The following is an 18,725-nucleotide window of genomic DNA, read 5'->3' as shown; positions in this document are numbered from 1 at the left end:
AAAAAGGCATTTACATGGGAGTTAAAATTATGGAATGAAACATATGATGCGTTAAAGAATCTATCACATAGAGGTAATTGGACAACCTGTGCATTGCAAATTATACATGCGGAAGCTCAAAAAGAGCGATTCCAGAGAATAATGACAACGGAAAATTATCACGATTGGAGACAGGTTTGGAATATTAGTAGAAAACTTTGGTAACAGTTACACTCGGAGCGAACAAAATGCAACAGTACATATTGTGCTGGGTATTGGACTCAGTACAATGTGTCTACTGTTAAAACGATATGTAAGTATCAAGCATTACCGGTGATTACTGCCACAGGATTTTGGTTTCTACATCTGGATGGAGAGTGGATGGATGTGGGAACTAATACGACTTGAGATGAAAATGTGTGACGAAACAGACAGAGGAATGGCGTGTACATTACAACAGGGACACAGCAATCCATGTTTAACCGACTCAGAGGCTGTACTTTGTGATTGGACGAGGGAGCCAACGAAGGGAGATGTTGTGGCAAATCGGACCACATGCTCTATGTGTGGCAACAATGCAAAATAATTCACAAGTACCATCGGTTCCTTTCGTTAGTTGCTTATATAATGTGCACCTATGGCATTGGGGAAACCAGACGTATCGTTTGACGAATTACTCTGTGTCTAATCGGCTGACACAAGTACAATGGGATGTACTAAAGAATCCCTGGAACCTCTCACTGGAGCGTTTCAAATGCGCATTGGAACAATCCACTGAAGTTCAGAAAATTATACAGTCACATACGTCTAACATCTCCAAGCTCATGGTGTCCACATTAATAGCCAGCGGACGGGTACAACATGCTGCTAAAATAGTAAAACAGTCCTCAGCCCATCACTGGTGGGACATCTTTTCAGGGATGTCAGTCACTGCTAGGAGGACTTTGGTGCCCCCTCTGATTCTGTTGGTTATTATAACAATATTGCTATCACTATGTAATCTGCTAACGCGTATCTACGTAAGACATATCCGAGCTGAAGTGGAGTGGGTGATTATGCAACGCATGAGATGATTGTACGCCTTGAGAAAAGTAATGGACACTTCGGTGTCGAAAACTATACTGTTAAGTTGGTGCCTCACACCACTCATATATGTACATTTATGCTAGATGGCAAGGATGTTTATCACATCAATATATTCACAGAAACCTAACGTTGCGGGAATTATGGTCCATGTTCTTTCATGACATCATGAATCACACTGGAAATGGAATAGTGTTACCATCTACGTTTGACGGGTATATCAACTAATATGTGAAGCCTCAAGAGTGGAATGAAAGGAGTGTTAATTAGTGATGCTTCCCATAACCGTTGAATACCCGAATGTATTGTATCTCACTTGTTTTATCTGGTTCAAAGACAACATTGTATTGTATCTCACTTGTTTTATCTGGTTCAAAGACAACATTGTTGTGGGATATCTTGACTGTTATCTCACTTGTTTTTCTAGTCAAGACGTCTCGACCGTTTCACATTCACTTGTTATCTGGTTCAAAGACGAACATTGTTGTGGGATATCTTGATTGTTAGGTTTCTCAGAGCCTGAAGGACACACTTAGGTGTCAAATGTAAATTGGCTACAATTGTTGCGGCGCCAGGTGGGACGGGTAGGCCACCCGCCCTTTCTCTCGCACGCAACTGAAAAGTATAATAGAGAGATGCAGAGTACAAACAGGTAGAGTCTGCTGCGGGTTTCGTACGAACGCCCAGCTCGTTGACAAAGCGGACCTCTACCTGGGTGACGGCTCTCCACCTTCTCGGCATAGGTAAGGGGCTCATAAGATTGATTTCACGCAATGTCAACCGTGTTTTGAGAACTTGCATTTGGTCGAAATAAATATGCCAGTTATTGAGGCTAAATAGCATTTGGGAACGTTGGTCTTTTGTTGAGTGTCATCTTTGTCTCCTGAGCGCCGACCAGCACCGATCCTTTCAATAAAACAATTCCAAACAAACTTCCAACAAGAACAGGATATTTCTTGCTGCAAACAGCTCGAGACACGATTGAACAACCACAAAATGACATGGGAAGTGACTCATTGCATCTATGTAGTATAAGATGCTGTAAATTTATAACACCCCACACCAGACAAAATCATGATTGATTATCTGTACTCAGATGGTATATCAGTCGTGGTGGCAGGAACAAGACTGACTGACAAACAAAATGCATTACACAAGGAATGGAGACCACCATACACGTCATTAAAAACTTAACAGGAGTGGAAGAGTTTGGGACAATTTGTATTGATAGTACGCTCCTGATTGGACAGAAAAAGAACCAGATTTGGATTGGGACGACTGAACTGGACAGACAATATCTTATTGGACAGTCTTAAACAATGAGACCAGATGCTGCTGTATTCACGGTGGTATCACAATCTACACCAGACAATGCTGGAAAAATAAGAGGGATAGTGACAACTATAGGAAACACAGTGACACATGCAGAGCTACTACAAAATGTGCTCATAGCAGTTCAATTACCAAAGGAAATAGCGATGTGTAAATATGCAGTACACACATCAAATAAAGACAAAGTATCATTAGGAAATGCATTTACAGATAAAACAGCAAAAGAAGGAGCAGCCAAAACCTTTATGGGATTATCTGACCATGCAACAAATGAAGACATACTTTCAGATGATGTGTTAAACAAAATGCAACAATAAAGCTTACCAGTAGAACTAAAAATGTGGAAAAATAAAGGTGCTACATTACAAAATGAGAATTATGTCAGCACGGATACAAAAAAAAAAAAAAATAAATTCTACCATAAACATTTTTTAAGTGGGCGGCAATCTTGAGCCATGGGGAGTCTCAGGTCTCAACAGGGGGAATGGTAGCCCTGGTACAAAGGCATTGTATGATCCATGGATTTAAGTTGTATGCAAAAAAAAAAAAAAAAAAATTAGTAGGGCTTGTTTGACATGTGCGTGACATAATAAATAAAATAATAAAGGGAATGTGCATCCAAAACGTGGTCAGTTTCCTCAAGCTACAGATCCATCCATTCCTCCATCCATTTTCTTAGTCGCTTATCCTCACAAAGGTCGCGGACAGTGCTGAAGCCTATCCCAGCTGTCAACGGGCAGGAGGCAAGGTACACCCTGACCTGGTTCCCAGCCAATCGCAGGGCACATGGAGACAAACAGCCGCACTCACAATCACACGTAGGAGCAATTTGGACACAATGATAAATTTGGTCTAACTGTACATATATTACAAGCACATAAGGGTCTCATTCCATTCAAAACATTGTTTAGGAGACCATACAAATTACCAATATTTCCACACAATGAGAGATAGACAAATGATGAAAAAAAGAAAAAATTCACACAAGTGGGTCCATTTCAGGAGTTATTAACAACCCCAAACAGCTTAAAAATTTGCAAAATGGGGTACTTGAGTTAATTTGTTGATTGTAAGAAAGTTATTGCTTTTGACACCATTGCTAACACAAAAAAAAAAACTAATTTGTTTTTACTGGCCACTTGTAAAATAGCTGTTCTCATTACCAGTGCCAGGGTCGCTGTAGTCCGGTTACATATGGGAGTGAGACTGCTATCATAATGATGGCTAAACAGTTAAATTTTGCTGTTGGGTGTTGGATGAAAACGCTAGCTGTTATTTTCATTTTACTTTTCGAATGGTACCTGTTGGAACCACTCAAGGTCCCACCCAAAAAAATAAAATAAAAACAAAACAAATTTGATAACTACGTACAAAAAAACTAGTCCAAAAGATTGTGCCGTTTGCATGGATCCAGAGATAATACCAGTGCTATTACATTGCTATTAATTGATAACAAATGCAAAAAAAAAAAAAAAAAAGTTGGGGGATTCTGTGTATCCATTAACTTCTGTTGAAAAACAAGAAACATTGTTTTCTAATGGCGTGTCACTAAGAAATTTCACATGCATCAATTTGATAGGACTGGAAAAAAATTGGGAAATTTATCCGCATTTATGTGTAAAACCATTTTTGTGCTATTGTCATGGTTTTTTACGGCAGATGCCTTTCCTGACGTAACCTTTATGCATTTATTCCGAGAGAGACCTGGAGCCAATCCCATTTTACTTCGGGCAGCGGCAGACTACACCCCGAACTGGTTGCCAGCCAGTCACAGAACAGATGTCGACACCATCACTGAGCAGGAATCGATCCCACGCTGCCTTCACTCAAAATGTCCCTCTGAGGGAAACCCGAATTACAATGTGGCCCGCAAGAGAAATGAGTTTAACACCCCTGCACTACACCAACAGAAAGAAAAAAAAAATTAACAAGTTACTGTCCTTTCATAACTTTATTAATGCCATTTGTCTATTCATCCTATGTCTGTTTATGAATTAACATCTACTGTACATGCAGTTTTACCCGAACACTGGCATAGACTGAGCAAAAGCTGAATGACATGGACAAAATAGCAGGAAGAAACACGTAGATACATCTTACACACCGTAAAAGGTCATCTCAGCTAAGTCACCCAAAGGGAAAGGTGAGCAAAGTCCAGCATACGGTGGGTGCAGATTTATGGTATCTGAAAATACCCGAAGGCTGGTGAAGATTTAAGATACTGGACTCATTTAGGGGTGACTTGGTCGACATGACTTCAAAATGGTTAAATATGATAACATGTTGGGCTGCAACATTGACAGCCGTAATGATATTTTTGTTCATATGCTACTTTTGGACACCTGTAAAGCTGACAAAAATACATACCAACAGAACCAATAATTATACTCAGTCAACTATTCCTACTGCACATATGATAGAGTCGCAACCGCATTTCAGATAACATTGGTAAACAACTTTGCGGGAGTCACCGAGGCATGAGGGGAGGACTCCAGGTGTGCCTCCCAATGAATCAGTTAAGCACTTTTTCAATTCCTTGGCAGAGTCTAATTGCTGGGGATTCCATCTATGGGCTTATGCTAAAGGAAAACCCCATTTTCTTCTCACCATTTGCCAATTTAATCCTACCTTAAACCCGAATGCTATACAAAAGAGTACATATACTATGGAGGGAGCATTTTAACTGAAAAAGCCTGAGGAAATTTTTTTCATTATTATCTTTTTTTTACAAACCGGTTGTTATTAATGTAGAATGCAGCTAACAAGGTAAACTATAGATACATCACATGCATGGGCCTTAGGCCACCAATGTGTGTCATTCCATCAGAAATACCAACACAGTGTAGCATGGAGGTAATGACTAAAACAACTCCTAACACCACTTGTCAGAAATGGAAAAGTGTTTATCCACAACTAAAGCAGAAAATGATAAACTGATATTTTTTACTAATGTTGCATTGGCTAATTTCTCCTGTTAGCTTTACAGGGACAGATTTTAAGGTGGTAAGTCTCAGCAAAAGATGGTGTCATGATATCCATCTGCAAACTGCCCCACTGCTTCCATGCAGTTATGTGTGGTGGTGGTGGTGGTGTGTTGGTCAAAAGTTGTTTGACACACTGATAAATGCAGCAGGAACGTGTGATGATGAGTATAAGTTGGTTAACGAGATTCCTGCAGGATGGGAATCCATCTTGTTATGGATAACTGAATAAAAACGTTGACAGAGTCAACTACATACATTACAATGTACAGAAACTAGGTAATTATACAGAAGCGGGCTTTATTGCCATAAGGGAACAAACAGGTGCAACCTCACTCATGATGTTCCAGAACCGCATAGCGGTCACATGCTCCTGGCCGAGAAGGGCGGCGACTGCTCAATGTTCGGTGACCAGTGTTGTTTATTCCAAATATCACATCACCTGATGGGTCACTCACAAGGGCCATTCAAGGCCTCCGCATTTGAAAATGCTTAAAGTTTAGTTCAACATAATCGGCATTAGTGGCAACAAAATACTGATACATTGTAACAAACATTCCTGTCGGCAATCATGATGTACTGTTATAATCTAGCGTAATTTACGGCAGTATCTATTGTCAATCCATTGACGAAAACTAGCAGTAGATAATCTACATCTTCCTAAAGCGTGTAGAGGGGAAAAGTTAACGCGTACCACGTGGAAAATGACCGTTCGGATTTAGATGTATGGACAGGCTAGTCTAACAGAACTTAGATCAAGTCAAAGTAAATCAAATCTCATACTTATCATAGTTAGATTCTGAAACATTACCCGTTTTATAGCCCAGAAATGTTTTCAATGGAACTCAAGGGTTCCCAGATTATCCCCCCCCCACCCCCAGATCTACTTTTCAAGCAGCCAGCCTCTCGCGATCAACCAGCGGGGCGAGTGGGAGGGGAGCGTGCATACGCGCATCACCGCAACTGCCATAAAGAGGAGGCCAGCTTGGTAGAACACGCCTTTATGTGCATGCGCTCGACGTATTGGCCACACCTGAATAAATCGACGAGGTGGATGATAGTCTAACGTCTTTTTGGGGGGGGGCACGCCGTCACACGATCAACCAAAACTGCCTCCCGATCGACGAACACCCCTGGTGTAACTAAATTTCCTTTGACATGGTTCATGATGATGTTGAGTTTCAACGTAAATGCGCCCTCTGTATGTGAAGCAGCTCGGACCATGTGCTTTTGGCTTCACTTCCGAACATGCTCAGTACGGTTAACTTGCATTTCCTGCTCCCGGGTGAATAGTGATTGTTTATGGGCAGGCTTGTGTAGTTAAAGTTTATGAAATAAACACGTAAATTAATATCAAGACTACACAAAATAAGCAACGTCTTTTAATAACTTTTTTTTCTACTTGTAACAAATTTTACGCGTGATTTTCGTCCTCGACTGTGCAGATTTGCACGCTTGATGGCACGCGATCTCGCTCGTCAAATCACAGACTTATACTGCATCCTTTAGTTGCAGATTTTCTCGTTATTTGTGGGGGTGTAAGAAACGTAACGCCCGCGAACACCGGGGTAGCACTGTACTTTCTTACGAATAAAACAGTACTGTAGTTCCAAAATAAATCCATTAACCAGCAATCATGCTCCGATTTCTCTTTGGCTCAGAATTTAATAAGATATGATACCTACTCTAACCTGATGCGTTTAATGCTTCTCTACTGAAACATCAAGTTTGACATATTTGGAAGGAAGGAAATGGAAAGATTTATCCATCCATCCATTTTCTCTGCCACTTATCCTCACGAGGGTTGCGGGGAGTGCTGGAACCTATCCCAGCTGTCAATGGACACCCTGAACTGGTTGCCAGCCAATCGCAGGGCACATAGAGAGACAACAGCCACACCTACAATCACACCTAGGGGCAATTTAGAGTGTCCAATTAGTGTTGGATGTTTTTGGAATGTAGGAAGAAACCGGAATGCCTGGAAAAAACAGAACATACAAACTCCTCAAAGGTTGGGCTGGGATCGAACCTGGGTCCTCAAAACTGTGAGGCCAACACTTTACCAGCTGATCCACCATGCTGCCCCGCAAAGATTTAGTACATATGAATTAATTCACAACAATATCCGAATCGTTACTGTGAGAAAGCTGTAATTAGAAGCCAAATCATTTTAGAATCTTCCTCAAAGTAAAAAAGAAAAATTATGGAGCAAATCGGGGATGAAAATCGAACAACTCAAAAGAATTTGCACTCTGACAGACCTACTTGGGAACCAGCTTCATAAGGGTAAACAATTTGACTGCACATACAGTGGTACCTCTACTTAAGAAATTTCCTTAATTTCTCATATATAATGCGTAAAATTTTCCACAAAAATTTTCAGTCAATAGAGCACATTCTAGAGCTCGTGCACATGACGTCACCATTTTCACGGTGCATATTGCCTGTCAAACACAGCTGCTCGACATTGTGGGAGACATTGAACCAGAGCAGAATATTCAAAATGTTGTACTGTTGGTTGTCACAATAGACGCGACAGATCTTCAGAGATCATTCTATGAAATACCAGCTGAAAAGACCAGAAAAGATTGATGCATTTTGGCAATTAAATGTGATAAATGGTGCCCAACAAAAAACACACGCTCATGAAGCAATCACTTCATTTCAGGTAGAAATTATTCTTCTCAATCTCAAATTATCAATAAGTATTTATAATACCAAATTGACTCATTTGAAAAATATGCGTATTTAAAAAAAAAAAAAAACTGTCGCAGGGAGGTTTACACTTCCGTGTAAAGAGGAGACGACTCCCTGTCCAAATTTCCCCCCCCCCCAATCATAGTTAATGAACGCGAGTTTGTGTAAAACCAGGGGTCATTTATTTAAATATTGGTATTTGTATTGAAAAAATCTTCTTGAGTCTATCACTGTGGCATGTACTCCTGATTGATAACAGATCCAAGTATTTGTATGCGTCCAGACTTTTATACACTTTCGAACTTTGTGTAAATCTCGACGACTTGCCAGATACAGTGCCCTCCATAATTATTGGCACCCCTGTATGTGTGTGTGTGTGTGTGTGTGTATGTATACACACACACACACACACACACACACACACAAAGTATTGTGAAACTATTCGGCCACCTTGAACTTTTCAAACTTTCGCCACATTTCAGGCTTCAAACAAAGATATAGAATTACACATTTTTTCAACAAGTGGCACACAATCGTGAAGTAGAATGAAATTTATTGGATATTTTAAACTTCCTTAAAAAAACTGGGGCGTGCAATCTTATTCAGGCCCCCTTGCATCTACTTTGTAGCGCCACCTTTTGCTGCAATTACAGCTGCAAGTCGCTTGGGGTATGACTTTCAGTTTTGCACATCGAGAGACTGAAATTCTTGCCCATTCTTCCTTGCAAAACAGCTCAAGCTCAGTGAGGTTGGCTGGAGAGCGTTTGTTAACAGCAGTCTACCCACAGATTCTCAGAACTGTGAGGCCAACTCTTTACCATCTGATCCATCGTGGCGCCCTTGTTGTTGATTCTTGACAAATTAAAAATAATATATATATATATCTATATGTTTGGACGACACGGTGGATCAGCTGGTAAAGCGTTCACCTCACAGTTCTGGGGGTTCTGGGTTCAATCCCGGACCCGCCTGTGTGGGGTTTGCATGTTCTCCCCGTGCCTGCGTGGGTTTCCTAAGGGTACTCCGGTTTTCTCCCACATCCCAAAAACGTGCAAAATTAATTGGACACTCTAAATTGCCTCTAGGTGTGATTGTGAGTGCGGCTGTTTGTCTCCACATGCCCTGCGATTAGCTGGCAAACGGTTCAGGCTGTACCCTGCCTTCTGCCCATTCACAGCTGAGATAGGCTCCAGTATGCTGCGCGACCCTTGTGAGGATTTGGTGTCACTGGGCTTTCAGCGCATGCCGGCTGTCAAATCTGCCTGCTGGCACGTCAAGTCGTGTCAAAGGTTTCTGAAGAAGGTGAATGGTGCTCACAAAAATTGCACAAGCTTTGAAGAAAGAAGTTAAAAGCTTTTACTTAATAAGAGGACATGATAACCATTTTTGAGACAAATATACACTTCAAACGGACACTTATTTTCCAAGCCGCGCAGAGCCGCAACACAAGGATGAAAGACCCATGGGTTGCAGACTCCTGCATTAGATCATCTACAAACGGGATTAATGTTATAAAACACAACAGAACGGAGAGAGTGCAAGTGCACGTCAGACACCAACACCCCAACATCCTTCGCTCCCAGCATTCGTGACCCAAACACATATTCAGATGTCTATAAAATAATCAAAATAAACAACAGTCCGTGCTTACATTGTTTCAAATGGCGGTGCGGCATTAAGGACCTCATCATTCCGCAAAGCACATTGGGAACATGTAAAATGCAGTTTAAAGTCCATGTTTTGTGTCAATTATTTTATGAGTCATTCTTTTATTTCATTGAGAGTTGTGCTTTTCTGTTTGCTGTGGTGTGATAATTTTAGTTTCAATGTGACATTGAGTGTGTACATCGTCAGTCATGACCTGCCTACACTAGCAGTTTGTGGGAGCAATGTAAGCTTCTTCTGCTTATAGATGTTAAATGCAATTGTTCCTTACTGCCTCGTGAGCGCCATCATATGGTAGTTTCCATACATGCTAAAACACGTGCTGGCATGCATGCTGTGCAACCAGTGTGTTTAAGTGTATTTTGAGTGTCCTCCTGGATATTTTTTAGTCCTATCGGAACACAGAGTGAACAGCACTTTGCCGGGAAGGTCCACTTTTTGTATGTGTTCGGTTAGACATGTTGATACCGTTGGTCCTATCTGCACGGTTAAACTTTTTTCAAGCCATCCCCGTCTGAAACAGTTTTTGATTCCAGCATCCTTGTCAATTGCCCTCGCTCGATCTTCATCCTTTTTTTCTAACACTTTCGCCATCGTAAAACTTTCAACATACAGTCACTCAGTTCGCGCTATGTAAGTCCCAAGCACCATTACTTGAATAACTAACAAGTTACGCTGCGATTTCTGAGAACCGAGAACACATGTACATGGCAATGGTGAAACTCAATTAACCACTAACACGATTGGATCGTTATACTGTATAACTCTGTTGTCTAATCGAGTAATCTGCCGCAAACACGTTTTAATGTTTATTGGCAAAATGCAAATATTTACACTACCGAGCATGTTAGAACGGCATATGATAGTCATGCTTGTGCTTAAATATGAAAATTCTGAGTCAGTGTTTTTTGTGTCACACTCCTAAATTAACTAAATTTACCACTGATTTGTTCGTAGCACAACTACATTAAGACCACTTGTGAAAAACAGGACATAGTATTGAAAGAAATAATGGGAATTGTCACCTGAGAAATGATCAAAATCAGAGTCATGCAGGACACGTAACTTTAGCCATTCTTGTTTGGAGCTCGAAAGCATCTGGTCTGTCCTGAGGGTTGACAGCAAGCATATCCAGCAGCAGCTTCCTCACTCCATCAGACATGCATGACCTGCGTTTCTGGGGGATTATCAGTATCATTTTTGGATTCGCGAGCAGCGCCTCACCCACTGGCACAATGTCTGCTCCCTGTCTCACATATGTTCCAAGGAGCTCTCGCTTAGACTCAGCATCAATAAAAGTAATTCTCTCCAACATGGCCCAAATGATGATGCCTAGCGCAAATATGTCAGCCTTGGCTGTATAGTGACCTTCCCAGACTTCGGGAGCCATGTAGAAGTCTGAGCCACATGCTGATGACAACCAAAACTTGTTGACGTTGACATTTTTGTCCTCATCTTCTCTGCCCTCTATGACATTTCCTAAAGCTGCACAAACTTTGCTCAGGCCAAAATCTGCAACCTTGAGGACAGGAGTCCCTGATTTCTCAGAGATAAGGATATTGTCCGGTTTAAGGTCTCTGTGTACAATCTTGTTCTCATGTAAGAAAGCCACAGCACTGGTAAGCTGCAGCATAAAGGTGTTGTTGGTTTGAGAGTCAGGCCGCCGAGATAAGATGAACTGGTTAAGGTCACCTCCTTCACAAAACTCCATGACAAACCACAAATAACATGGCTCTTCTGGAGGCGTCAGCACTCTCTCACCTGCAACACACAAATGACATTTTTTTAAAGCACAGTGATTTCATTGCAATGAAAATTTACCAGAACAAATGATGTGATCGGATTATAGATTTTTTCTTTTCACATCGTGAAGGAGCCTATTAGGCATTGCAAACATTATCCACTGTTCATCAGAAGACCTTGTATACGGCACTGCTGTAAACAACTTCTTGGTATGAATTTCTAAATGTATTTTGATTCAAGCGAGCAAGAAAAACATTTCATGATGTAAATCATGTAAATTACACTTTTTACTAAAATTAAAATAATGATGAGATGGTCTCAGTCCAATGACAAACATGCACTTGTAATGTATGTCACCTTTCTATTTATACACACCCAGGTGCAGTAAAAAACCTCTCTTCACTCGGAACAGGGAAGAGCCCTGTAACAAAGAAAAATAATTGATGTCCTCCCCGCAAAAACGTTTTTGCCTATACCTCGGCCTTGCAATATTAGGAAGAAAATCTTATCACAATAAGGCTTTTCACACTAGTCGATATCAAACATTACTACATTTCTCAACCTTAAAGTTACAGTTCAATTGAGTTGTTGTGTCCTTGTCTAAAAGGGATAACTGGATGAGCCAAATTTCTCTTCAACTAAACCACAACAAAACAGATATAGCGGTATCTCTACTTACGAAATTAATCCATTCCGGAAGTCGTTTTGTAATGTGATTTTTTTTTTTTTTATGTGGTGGTCCATTTTCCATGTAAATAGCCTAATCTGTTCCAAGCCACCCCCGTCCCCACACAAACACACACCCAGACACACACGCACGCACACACACACACACACACACACACAAGGAAACATAAGGATTCAAAGTACACATGTAAAGAATAATAAAAGAAATGTTCATTTACCTTTGGCATAGGGCGACTATGCGAAGAGAAGGGTGAGTGACTTCTGGAACGGATTAATTTGCAAGCATAGGCACAACTGTACAAATGTAATTTCGTGACCATAAGCCACACTTATTCTTTCTCCAAAATGGGCAGGGCGCCCTAAAACACGGTGCACCAAGTTCTAAAATCTACGTGTTGAGTGACTATTTCAATAAACTACGACCAAACAGGCTCGTTACATTGATAGCATGCAAGAAAACCAGCATGTGTGTTAGCATACTATCACATGGTGGCACTCACAAGGTTAGTGAAAAATAATTGCTTTTACATGTGTAAACAGCAATTATTCTGAATTAAACAGCAAACAGAATAGCATAAGTAGAAAATAAAACAATGATTGAAGAAATAATTGACACAAAACATGCACTTTAAATGCTATTTACATCCTTACTGCCGCAAAGCTTGCTGGGAACACCTCACAGTCATTTAATTATTTGCTAGTTAGCACAACCTACGCAATCATTTTTGAAAACGTACTGTACAGTTCTTGTCCAAGTCACTGGAGTCACGACGGCTGGTATTGGTTTCCTTAGCACATTTTGGTCATTTCCAGCAGGTGTTAAATATATAAAATAAAATATGCCGCCTACCAGTGTGGCAGCCTCGGCCACGTTCTCCCTGGTACTGTTTAAGTTTGTGTGTTTTTGGGTCATGTTGGGGCTCAAGCACACTAGAAAGGACTTGTTAACCATCAGAGAGTCTTCTCCGGACATTTTTCAACAACTCTCGCCAATTTGACTTTTTTTTCCCCCTGAAGTAACTCGTCGGTGCTGTCTTCAAAGCTTCACATCAATGGCAGCAGAGGGGCTCGCGAGCCAATACACATGTTCAACTGTGAAAAAGGGGACGTAGACTGCCGCTTCCGTCGATTCATCTTACATCTCCCTAGCCAACAAAATGGATGATCTTCAGCTTCTGCTCAAGACCTGAAAAGACTGGATGTTTTTAACGGAGACTTGGGTTTGTGGAGACGTTCCAGTGGTGCCATAATACTATCTGGGTTTCATCTTTATCATGCGGACAACGTCATGAAGCCAACATGGAAATCAAAAAGCGTTGGAATATGCTTTTACATCAATGAAAAATTGTGCATAAATGTTCTACAGCTCATCACACACTGCAGCCCGCTTTTGGAATCATTCTTGAACTGTAAGCCAATTAACTCGCCGCGGGAATTCGCTTTCATTTTCATAGGGGTTTACATTCGGCAGCTCTGCTAACGCTCGTCGAGCAGGTAACCTAGATTAAAAAAAAACAACCTGATTCACTGCTCATTATCGTAGGAGATTTTAACACAGCTAAACTTGACTACAAACTCCCTAAATACCAGCAGCACATAAAATGTCCGACAAGGGCAAATAACACTCTAGACCACTGTTACACTTAAATTAAAAAGGCATATCTCGCAATTCCCTAACGCTCCCCGAGGCTCCTATGATCACTGCTGATTCTACTGCATACCTGTATCAGTCACTGTGATTTGACGGGCACGATTGCGTTCGCTTGCCATCACTCCCGCGCGCCATCGCACTCGCAAATCTGCAGTCGAGCACAAAAAAAAAATCACGCGCGTAGAATTTGTTACGAGTAGAAATACATTCTCAGCACACATGAAAACCAATCCTGCGCAGTGAACCACAGCCTGACTTTTTTTTTTTTCCCTCAACACAGAAGCATGGACTACTGCTAGTTTACCAGACTCCACCCCCCTTCGGTTCTTAATGAGGTACACTCAATTACAAACACCGTCCACAGTCTGGGCAACGTAGAGCAGAGAGACATGGTGCTTGTGTTTTCTCTCGATAATAATGGTAAAAGTACAACAACAAAAAAAGTGCTGTTGCTTTAATTAGAGATGAAAGTGGACTTTCGTGAAAATTCCTGAAAATCCAAATGTGAGCACGGAAGATGTGAAGTCCAGCACGGCGCGTCTGGGAACAAAATTCTGATAAAAAATTGGAAATAAAATTTAAAAAAAAAAAAAAGTTCTGACCAAAAAAAAAATTGGGCAGAAGTTCCAAGGGCCAAGCCCAGATTTTTTTTCTTGCTGTCCTGTCCGTGCTCAGTGAAAGGAGTGGTAATTAGTGATGCTTCCCATAACCGTCGAATACCCGAATGTATTGTGCAACCATGGTTATATAAATTGTTTTTCACTCACCTGTTTTCATATCTCACGTGTTTTTCTGGTCAAGACATCTTGACCGTTTCACTCTCACTTGTTTTACGAACATTGTTGTGGGATATCTTGACTGTTATGTTTCTCAGAGCCTGAAGGACACACTTAGGTGTCAATAGTAAATTGGCTACAATTGTTGCGGCGCCAGGTGGGACGGGTAGGCCACCCGTCCTTTCTCTCGCACGCAACTGAAAAGTATAATAGAGAAATGCAGAGTACAAACAGGTAGAGTCTCCTGCGGGTTTTGTACGAACGCCCAGCTGGTTGACAAAGCGGACCTCTACCTGGGTGACTGGCTCTCCACCTTCTCGGCATAGGTAAGGGGCTCATATGATTGATTTCATGCAATGTCAACTGTGTTTTGAGAACTTGCATTTGGTCGAAATAAATATGCCAGTTATTGAGGCTAAATAGCATTTGGGAACGTTGGTCTTTTGTTGAGTGTCGTCTTTGTCTCATGAGCGCCGACCAGCACCGATCCTTTCAATTAAACACTCAGGTCTTCTATTCTATCACTAATGGTGTCATTTGAAAGAGGAATTTGGGAGAATCTACCTTCGGCCGCTGCTACAAATATCAGCTTCACCATCTTTAACGCAGCTGGTTTTACAAGTGTTTCACCAATGGTGTGTGGCTTGCCCTGCTTGGCGATCAGGTATGCAACTTCATATGATGCTATGAGGATCGGTTTGTTATTGCGTACACATCCAAGAGCAGATAGACTGGCCTTATCATCAAATCTGGCTCTCTTCACCTAATGTCATTGGGTTGTAATATTACCCATCAAGATTCAGCTTTTCGACGTGTTCCTTTTAGTTTTGTAGCGTGAGGCGAGAGTTGCTCAATTTAGCATTGCAAATCATGCAGATGGGACGCTGACTCCCATCCCGTTCCGTGATACATGAGGATCCATATTGTACGTATTCGTCCGACCACTTTCTTTTTTTGCTCGACATACTATGGATTCAAATATGAAGTAATTACGATACAATATAATGGCATTCACACGTTGGATCATTCCTGAGTGTACTAAATTCCTCACAGCACTGATTGGCCATGCAATGACACGTGATCATCTGCAGCCAGTGATGATTAAGGGGGGCATGTCATTACATACAGACATGATGAGTCAGTGTGTCCTGATCTCTTTGGCAGAGGCTCCACCGAACCCCTGAGACTGACTTACTGAACCCCCAGGGTTCAATCGAACCCAGGTTAAGAACCACTGGATTAGACCAAGTATTTAAGTTGGAAAATTGTCATTGGCATTTGCCAGTTCCTCACGGTGACGACAGACTTCCAGGTGAACCACACTCCTGTCCAGGCAGCGAAGGCTGGTCGGCCGCCTCACGTTCCTGCCCAAGCACCGGCGACAGCTCGTCAGCCGCCTCATGTTCCTGCCCTCGCGGCGGGGACGGCTCGTTGGCCGCCTCACATTCACGTACCGGCAGCGACGACCCCTTGACCGCTTCATGTGTCCGTCCTGGCAGTGACGACTCCTCGGCCGGCCCACGTTCCTGTCTTGTCGGCGACTGGTCCACGGCCTTGACATGTGCTGGTTTAACCAGGGGAACCTCCCATGACATGCATGATTTCAAACCATGATGTCTTAGTGTATTACGAACAGTCACCTTGGAAACGGTGGTCCCATGTCTTTTCAGGTCATTGACCATGTCCTGTCCTGTCCTGATTCCTCACCTTTTATGGATCACTGAGACCCCACGAGGCGATATCTTGCATAGGGCTCCACTCCGATTGTGATTAACCATCATGTTTAGCTTCTTCCATTTTTTTTAATTATTGTTCCATCAGTGGACCCTTTTTTCACCAGGCTGCTTGGCAATTTCTCTGTAGCCCTTTCCAGCTGTGTGAAGTTGTACAAGTTTGTATCTGGTGTCTTTGGACAGGTCTTTGCTCTTGGCCATGTTACAAGTTTTAGTGTTACTGATTGCATGGGGTGGACAGGTGTCTTTATGCAGCTAACGACCTCACACAGTTGCATCTGATTCAGGATAAGACATGGATTAGAGGTGGACTTTTAATGGCGGACAAGCAGGTCTTTGAGGGTCAGAATTCTAGCTGTTAGACAGGTGTTCAAATATTTATTTGCAGCTGTATCACACAAATAAATCGTTCAAAAAAAAAAAATCATACATTGTGATTTCTGGATTTTTCTCTTTAGATTATCTTTCTCACAGTGGACATGCACTTATGATGAAAATTTCTGACCCCTCCATAATTTTTAAGTGGGAGAACTTACAATAGAGCAGGGTGTCCAAATACTTTAATTTTCTTCACTGTATATGACCGCCTGCCTGATTCTGACTCAGATACTGATTTTGGTTTTTCCCTCCCTATTTTTAGTCCCAGTCAATTTGATTCACCTCCCTCTGTTTCCATCCCCCGTGTGCCAAAGCCCAGGTCCTCTTCCTCCGACCTTTTCTGGGGCACCCGTTTGGCCATCAATCCGGAGCCACCGCGTGGTGGCCAGTATAGGGACCTAAGTAGAGTACAGAGTTATGCCTCCCGCTACACCCCCCCCCCAGCCACACCAAGCAAAATCCGCCAGTCAGTCCACTCATTCTATATCACCCTTGGTACCCAGTTCACCTTTACAAGTCCCTGTGCACTCTGCCACCTGCATATCAATGCCTGTCAAGCCTGGTTGGCAGGCATCTGATGACCCAGAGCTGCCCCTTGCTCATGTCTCTGCGTCCTTCATCCATAGCCGCCTCTCACTTATGTCTCAGTGGGGCCTGATCCACAGTCGCCTCTTGCTCATGTTGCTGTGGCACCTGAAGCCCATTCGTCGATTCCTCATGTCACGGCGGGCGCCCAGCCACCTCTTGCTCCTGTCCCAGCGGCTCATGATGCCCAACCGCCTCTTGCTTATGCCACTGCAGCACTTGACGTCTATCCGCCTCTTCCTCATTTCACGGCGGCGCCTGACGCCCAGCGGACTCTCCCCCACACCTCAGCAGGGCTTCATCCTCAACAATCACCTACTCTTGTTTGGTTCCTGCTTTGCCATTGGCACCCCCCTCGTGGACGTCCGCCTATGTCCCCCCATACCTACTTACTGTCCTCGCTGGCCCTCTGAACTGCTTGTCATGACCGGGGCCAAATGCACGACTACAGAGGCAAACAGGTAGTGTAAAGAAAGCCTTTATTCGGTCCGTGGTCAATGATCAGCGAGTCAGTCAGGAAAAGCAGCAGTATCAGAAGAGGCAGGCTTACTAGGATGGTCAGGGAACAGGCGAGGGTCGGTACACGGTAGGTCAGGTATACGGGAGTGCGGGAACGAGGCATGGGAATCAACGATCTGGCAGAGGACTAGTTGTCCCCCTTGTCCTATAAGTACCGGGTGTAATCAGCTGAAACAGGATGCAGGTGTGTGCCGACTAATTGGCTGGCCATGCCCAGCCTGGGCAGGATGCCATGAGCATGACACTGCTCAGCCAAGCTCCTCACTTTTGGGTGGCCTGGATGGCCACCAGACAGACTGGGGTGGGGGTTTATACCCGCCTCCGTGCCCCCTTTCATTCTCCCGTTGTTTTTTTTTTTTTTTTTTTTTTTTTTTTTTTTTTTTTTGGCGCGTCTGGGCAGAGCTTCCTCTGGCAGCATCCCCACACCTGGACCCGTATAGACACTAATTAGCCCAGAGATATAAGCCTTGAGTTTGTCACTCTCATTTGCTAGTTCATTGTGCTCAGGACTGCAGTAATCTGAATATACGAGCCTCTTGTTATATATTTGCCTCATTGTCACGGCCAGCATTGCTGTCCCACCACAGCCAAGTCAAGTCTTGTTTTTTTTGCCTAGGAGTAACCCGACCTCGTTTTTGGACCATCCTTGTTTCCACGTGTTTTAATACCTCTGCCTTTTTTGGATTGCTTATCTTCCATCAGCCGAGTACGCATTGCGAGGGCGGCAAACCTCAAAGGTCCTGGGGCCCATACGCCTTACGAGGAGCATGTTTAATAGATTGGCATCAGAACCTGAGCCAAGCCCAGATTTTTTTTTTTGCCCCCCATCCTCTTATCCCTGGATAATACAAAATCACATTTGGCATTAAAATATGCTTAAAATGTGCCATCTTATCTCAAGACAAATGAATTAAGT

General features: G+C 42.7%; 1 protein-coding gene across 8 annotated transcripts in view; it reads right to left on the bottom strand.

Annotated features, from left to right (window-relative positions):
• LOC133506936 (serine/threonine-protein kinase 35-like) overlaps positions 1–18,725 on the bottom strand; it is a 42,452-nt gene that overhangs the window by 18,335 nt on the left and 5,392 nt on the right. For 4 of the 8 annotated variants that reach the window (XM_061831328.1, XM_061831327.1, XM_061831330.1 and 1 more), the window contains exons 2-3: positions 13,889–13,966; positions 10,763–11,498 (exon numbers count right to left, since the gene is read on the bottom strand). In XM_061831328.1, coding sequence (XP_061687312.1) covers positions 10,786–11,498; positions 13,889–13,966 — 791 coding nt within the window. In that variant the 3' untranslated portion in view covers positions 10,763–10,785. Of the gene's footprint in view, positions 1–2,292; positions 3,155–10,762; positions 11,499–11,855; positions 11,902–13,888; positions 13,967–18,725 lie in introns of those variants that run through there. The other 4 variants (XM_061831329.1, XM_061831332.1, XM_061831333.1 and 1 more) reach the window with 4 other exon arrangements.

The sequence above is a fragment of the Syngnathoides biaculeatus genome, chromosome 10, assembly GCF_019802595.1.
Source record: "Syngnathoides biaculeatus isolate LvHL_M chromosome 10, ASM1980259v1, whole genome shotgun sequence".
NCBI classification, from domain to species: Eukaryota; Metazoa; Chordata; class Actinopteri; order Syngnathiformes; family Syngnathidae; genus Syngnathoides; species Syngnathoides biaculeatus.
Note: the sequence above shows the minus strand (reverse complement) of the source record. Positions and strands in the feature narration are given on the sequence as shown.